General features: G+C 40.0%; 1 protein-coding gene and 1 non-coding gene across 2 annotated transcripts; one reads left to right on the forward strand and one right to left on the reverse strand.

Annotated features, from left to right (window-relative positions):
* Nucleotides 1–389: 389 nt before the first annotated feature.
* On the reverse strand, nucleotides 390–1,996 carry pomp (proteasome maturation protein). The gene is made up of 6 exons (XM_052054242.1): nucleotides 1,842–1,996; nucleotides 1,468–1,565; nucleotides 1,294–1,354; nucleotides 845–946; nucleotides 657–750; nucleotides 390–580 (listed from the first exon to the last, which is right to left on the reverse strand). The coding sequence occupies exons 1-6, from the start codon at nucleotides 1,842–1,844 to the stop codon at nucleotides 513–515; spliced, it is 426 nt and encodes a 141-aa protein (XP_051910202.1). The 5' UTR covers nucleotides 1,845–1,996; the 3' UTR covers nucleotides 390–512.
* A 238-nt stretch (nucleotides 1,997–2,234) lies between these two features.
* trnac-gca (transfer RNA cysteine (anticodon GCA)) lies at nucleotides 2,235–2,306 on the forward strand. Its single transcript has one exon. It is a non-coding gene; the product is annotated as a tRNA-Cys (tRNA).
* The last annotated feature ends 2,934 nt before the right edge of the window (nucleotides 2,307–5,240 follow it).

The raw sequence follows: 5,240 nt of genomic DNA on the forward strand, positions 1-5,240 counted from the left end.
TAACTAAGACAAGACAAACTCCTTTTCATCATGAAAAAGGAAGAGACAGAAACATGGGATTATATAGTTCTAAAATGAATGAATTTCCAATTTACATGGGTGTTTACATAAAAAAACGGGACAAGATTTGGATGTTTAGTTAATGTGCCTGATTTCACGTTCACACTGTCTTGTGCAATACTTTGTGTTTTCGTGGTCAGTGTCAGAAAAGTTGGTTAACGTAATGAGGAATTTCAGGCTTTACCCCATGTATTGATAATGATAGAAAGCAGTTACTGTACCTTCAAATTGCAGAAATTAATTTCTTCAAACTAAAAACAAAACTGTTGATTCATATGTTGCAAAACACATTCATCCCCATCATACAATCAAAACAATCACAGTATGAGTGTTTTTAGTGACATTTATTATAACTGCCAACTTGTTTGGAATAATAGAAAAGCGATGCTGGTTATCTCATCATCAGTTTCATGAGATAAAACAAGCATATAACAACATGAATTTGTCATCTTCTAAAACAACCCCAGCTTGCATTCCACCATCATGTGCGGCTCACCCATTATTTCACTCTGTGCTGGGTCTGGGGGGAAAAAAGTATGACTGGTTAGCAACAAATTTGACAATTCTGAATGTCAATGAGTTTGCGTGCACATCACCATTGAGGATGTCCTCAAAGCCGATGGATTCATCACTGCCCCTGAGCGTGTCCAATGCTAGGTTGGAGCTCTGTAAGAACGGCAGACGCTGGATCTGGAACCAGAGGAGGAAACAAAAGGCAACAATGGAAATATAAAGAAAGAAACCGCTCAGGTGTCAACGTACACAGAAGCTCTCTCAACGTTACCTGTCTTGCTGCCCTATATTCCATCTGCAATTTAAGTGGGGCATGAAGACCTTGGATGTTTCTGAGTGAAGAGAAATTCATCTTGTCCTGGTTCAACTGGAACTGTTCACCATGGAAACACATCACAGCATTAACGGGTCAACAGAAAATACTTGCATCAACAAATTACACAAAGAATTTGTTTTATATTTTTTGGTGATGGTTGATGGAACTCTTTGTCCGTCTTTTTTGGCTGGAAGGCAGCATAAAATTGCTGCACAGTATTATTGAAAACATCACGGGTTAAGCGTTCAGTTTATGTGTCACTTTTTGTGTTCTTTAAAAAAAGGTGTCTGGGCATCAAGGTACCACTGTGTTTTGCCAGCTCTCTGGATACAACGAAACATAAAAAAGGAGAATCCAAATAAGCTTCTGGATCCTAAAGTGAGTCGTTATTAGAATCAACTTACATTTTTTTCTGACAGCTCCAGTGGATGTCCAGGGATGATCTCAGTGTTTACATTGTTGAAACTAATCAGTAAACGACAACGTATAAATAAGACGTCACGTGTTCACGTCCAATTTTAACGAAATATAAAAAGTATTTATTCTGTATATACTGGATGTTATATATCGTAACTCACCCATTGCGCAGCGTATCGTGAACGCCGTAAGCCCCCGGTGGACAAAAGCCAGCCACTGGTACGCTCTCTTTCAGCTGAGACTGGATACCTCGAGAATTCTGATATTCATCCCAGACATTTGTTAGTATTTCACATGGCAGAATTAAACACAGGAAATTCTCAATTCAATCAATCTACGTTTAGGGAAGCAACCCGTATGTTAAGCGCAAGCTAACGAGCGTTAGCTCCAGTGACTAATCATATTCACAATAAATGGTGCTGCATTGATGATGGCTGCAGAGGACACCACACATAGTATAACTAAAGATAGCAGTCAATGTCATATTAGTAGTATTACTTTACATTAACGACAGGAAGAAAGTGAATCGAGGTACCATTATGATTCGACGACTTGCGCTTTGGAGTTAATACTAAAATGCGTCGCATTTTTAAGACGCCATATCCGGCGTGACGTTACGGAGTATGCGTCAAGCTTTTTCCCCCCTCTATCGTTCTCGAATACTGTATTTTAGCTCCAGCCTCCGATTTTGTTATCGCCGAAAACTTTTTGTTTTGTTGCAATAAAGAATACCGACGAGTGAAAATATATTTGCATTAACTTGGCATAAGATACCATACCACACACGTCTAATGTTGTCGCTAATGATGTGTATAGTTCCTTTTGGAGGGTATAGTTTATTTTTAGAGCGTCTGAATTGCAGCTCGACAAATCGTTATTTCTATTAGTGATTCCTTTATATTATAAACAGTGACATAGTTGGTCAGATGGGGGTATGGCTCAGTGGTAGAGCAATTGACTGCAGATCAATAGGTCCCCGGTTCAAATCCGGGTGCCCCCTCATTTTCTAAAAAAAGAAAAAACAATATACACACTCATAATTTTGTTTATAGTTCATTTTGGAGGGTATAGTTTATTTTTAGAGCGTCTGAATTGCAGTTCGACAAATCCCGTTATTTCTATTAGTGATTCCTTTATATTATAAACAGTGACATTGTCAGTAAGATGGGGGTATGGCTCAGTGGTAGAGCATATCAATAGGAATCCGGGTGCCCCCTCATTTTCTAAAAAAAAACAATATCCACACTCATAATTTTTAATTACTCTCCCGCCTCTCTGTAGTTGAAGGCTAAAAGCACATTTTTTGATTGAAACTAGTATAAACACGAACACCTAAATACTGCAGCAAAAACAAATCTAGTATGTACAATATCAAATCTACATTTTAGGAATAAACCTGTCTGGGGACAAGATCAGTATGTACCCCACCTCTTGCTCAAAATCACTTTGGTTAGTAAGTTACACTCACGGACAGTGAAGATACAGTCACGCATGGACACACACTCACACACAATTACCCCTGCAATCTCTTTTCAGCTCATTGGCCCAAAAAGTGCCAAGTGAATTTATTATTAAGAGCCAAAGTCGAAGTAGTAGGGTATATTCACAGACCTGAAGCTATGAGCTGCCGGAGGAAATCAGGTCAGCAGAGCCACTGACCTCTTTTGAATCACTTCTTTAACATACTGCCGCTTTGCCATCGCTGTCTCTGAAGTGTGGAACTGTATTGAGTCATACTGAGAGGCGATTATCATTTTATCTCTTACAAGAACAGTTCTCACTATGATGTAGCGTATTTCTACAGCCATGTATAATATGGCCACAATAGTAAATATATCATTAAATGAGTACGTTTCTGGACACTGTCCATTCAAATTGCAGATTGCGGTTCATTATTGTGTGTGTGCGTGAGCGTGTATGCAGCTCATGGCGTATTTGAGAGTAACACACAGACAGCACTTTTCTGCCAATCTTCTTTTCTCTCGTGTAATGATTAGAGAGGCCCGCGTCCAGGCTGAAGCTTTGAATTCCACCCAATGGCATCCATTATGTCATCGCCTCGCTTTGCATTTCGCATTTTAAAAAGACAGAAAAAAAACGTGCTTTTATAAAATGTGCACGTGTAAAATTACTGACAAAAGAAAAATAATCAACCTGCTCCATTGATTAGCCGAATATCCATTTTGCACCATTATAAAGTCTGCATGAAAATGCAGATTACATAACAAATTAACTGGGCACGGTAATGCCTTGCAAACCAGAATAGGTACAGATTGTTATTTAGCCGTTTAGATAACAACTCGCATTAAAATATCCATCCATTTCCGATTCGCGTTTATCCTGTTCAGGGTCACAGGTGATCTGGAGTCTATCCCAGCTGTAAGTATTAAAACCAGGCGAATGAACCACTACGCTGAACTCAATGTAATCGATTTCTAAGTACTGTATTGCTTCAAAGCTCACACTGAATGCAGTACCACCATACGGGCAAATGACGGCAGCAATGGACCAAGGAAAGAACGGCAGTACCCAAGCTCTTAATGATGTTCAGCACGTTCGAGCACTTCATCAATTTCATTCCACATCTAGTTAAAAGTCATCCTTTGCTGGAGTCGGTCGGGTGGTCAGGTCCTCTCAGTACTGGTCCGCCCGTGCATTTGTCCTACTCGGTGAAGTAGCGTGATTTAAACATTTTTCATTTTAGCTATCTTGCCATGTGTTTCATATATATCCTATTTTTTGGCATCGAGTACTATATGTGTAAAGATTTTTTTTTGTTGAATAAATGCCAAAAGGTTTTGTGGTATTCTGCTGACTGACTGCAAATGAGAAAGTGGCTGTGACAATCCATGCGGCGCGTTGTACCCACAGCAGCCTGCCTCGATATTATTTAATATTGTTGGCAATACTGAGAGCCATGCGTGCTGATTCTTTGGTTTTACTTAGCCGAAGGGCCTTTGGAAGCCGTTGCTTTGATAACCTGGTGGGGTCACCGTGTGACATTTGGGGAGTTCAAATGTTTTTTCTTGTGTCAGTGTTGCCTTGTCAAGTCACATAAAGCTGCGTGGTCTGTTCTGTTCTGCCGCAGCCTATCCCAGCTGACTTTGGGCAAGGGGGACACCGTGAACCGGCAAATTTCCACAATCACCTCCTGTACTATTATTGGATCTAATCACAGCATGCATAATGAACTCAGCTAGCTCACAATCACAGCCAAGTTATGATCTGATCATATCTCCGAGTTCACATCAGGAGTCCAGTGAGGGATTGTTCGTCATTAGTCGGAGCTTAGCTTTGAATTTTAACCATGGGATGGAGATGATACCCAGATATTTAGAAGCACACACACACTCACATTCACAGAAAGGAAGCATTTTTAAGGTTCATTATTTGACTCTTTTTTTTTTTAACCAGTTACTTGTCAGGATTCCGGGCCTCATTAGATCAAGCTTTCCTTTCCCTACCGGGATGCAATCGAGCGTCAACAAATACCCGTCAGTAAACACCGTCGCCTCGTAAATGCTCCTTTCACAAACAGTAATGTTCTTCTTTACTTGGCTTCATTCATGTTTTTCATTTAAAATGTGTAATTTAATCATGCTCAAATTTATTGCAGCATAATACGGTGTTGTATTCCAGTGAATCCTCCAAAGATAGAATTACATTGGTCATGGATTCCATAGACGCAGTTTTTCTATCACTGTGAGTCTGTGGCCAAAATAATTGTGGGTCATGTTCAGCAGAGAGCTTTTTTTTTTTTTTTTTTGCTGGACACAGTCACATGTGTGCATGTTGAGTATTGTGAGAGCAGCATCAGGTGCTTCCTACTTTTTCTTGTATTTCTGCAGGCGCCAAAAAGCTCGAGCCCTATGCTTCACATTTTCAGATATCAGGAGCACGCAGACGCTCTTGCGTTCAACACACATGCATTATT

This window comes from Hippocampus zosterae, chromosome 20 (assembly GCF_025434085.1).
Source record: "Hippocampus zosterae strain Florida chromosome 20, ASM2543408v3, whole genome shotgun sequence".
Classification (NCBI taxonomy): Eukaryota; Metazoa; Chordata; class Actinopteri; order Syngnathiformes; family Syngnathidae; genus Hippocampus; species Hippocampus zosterae.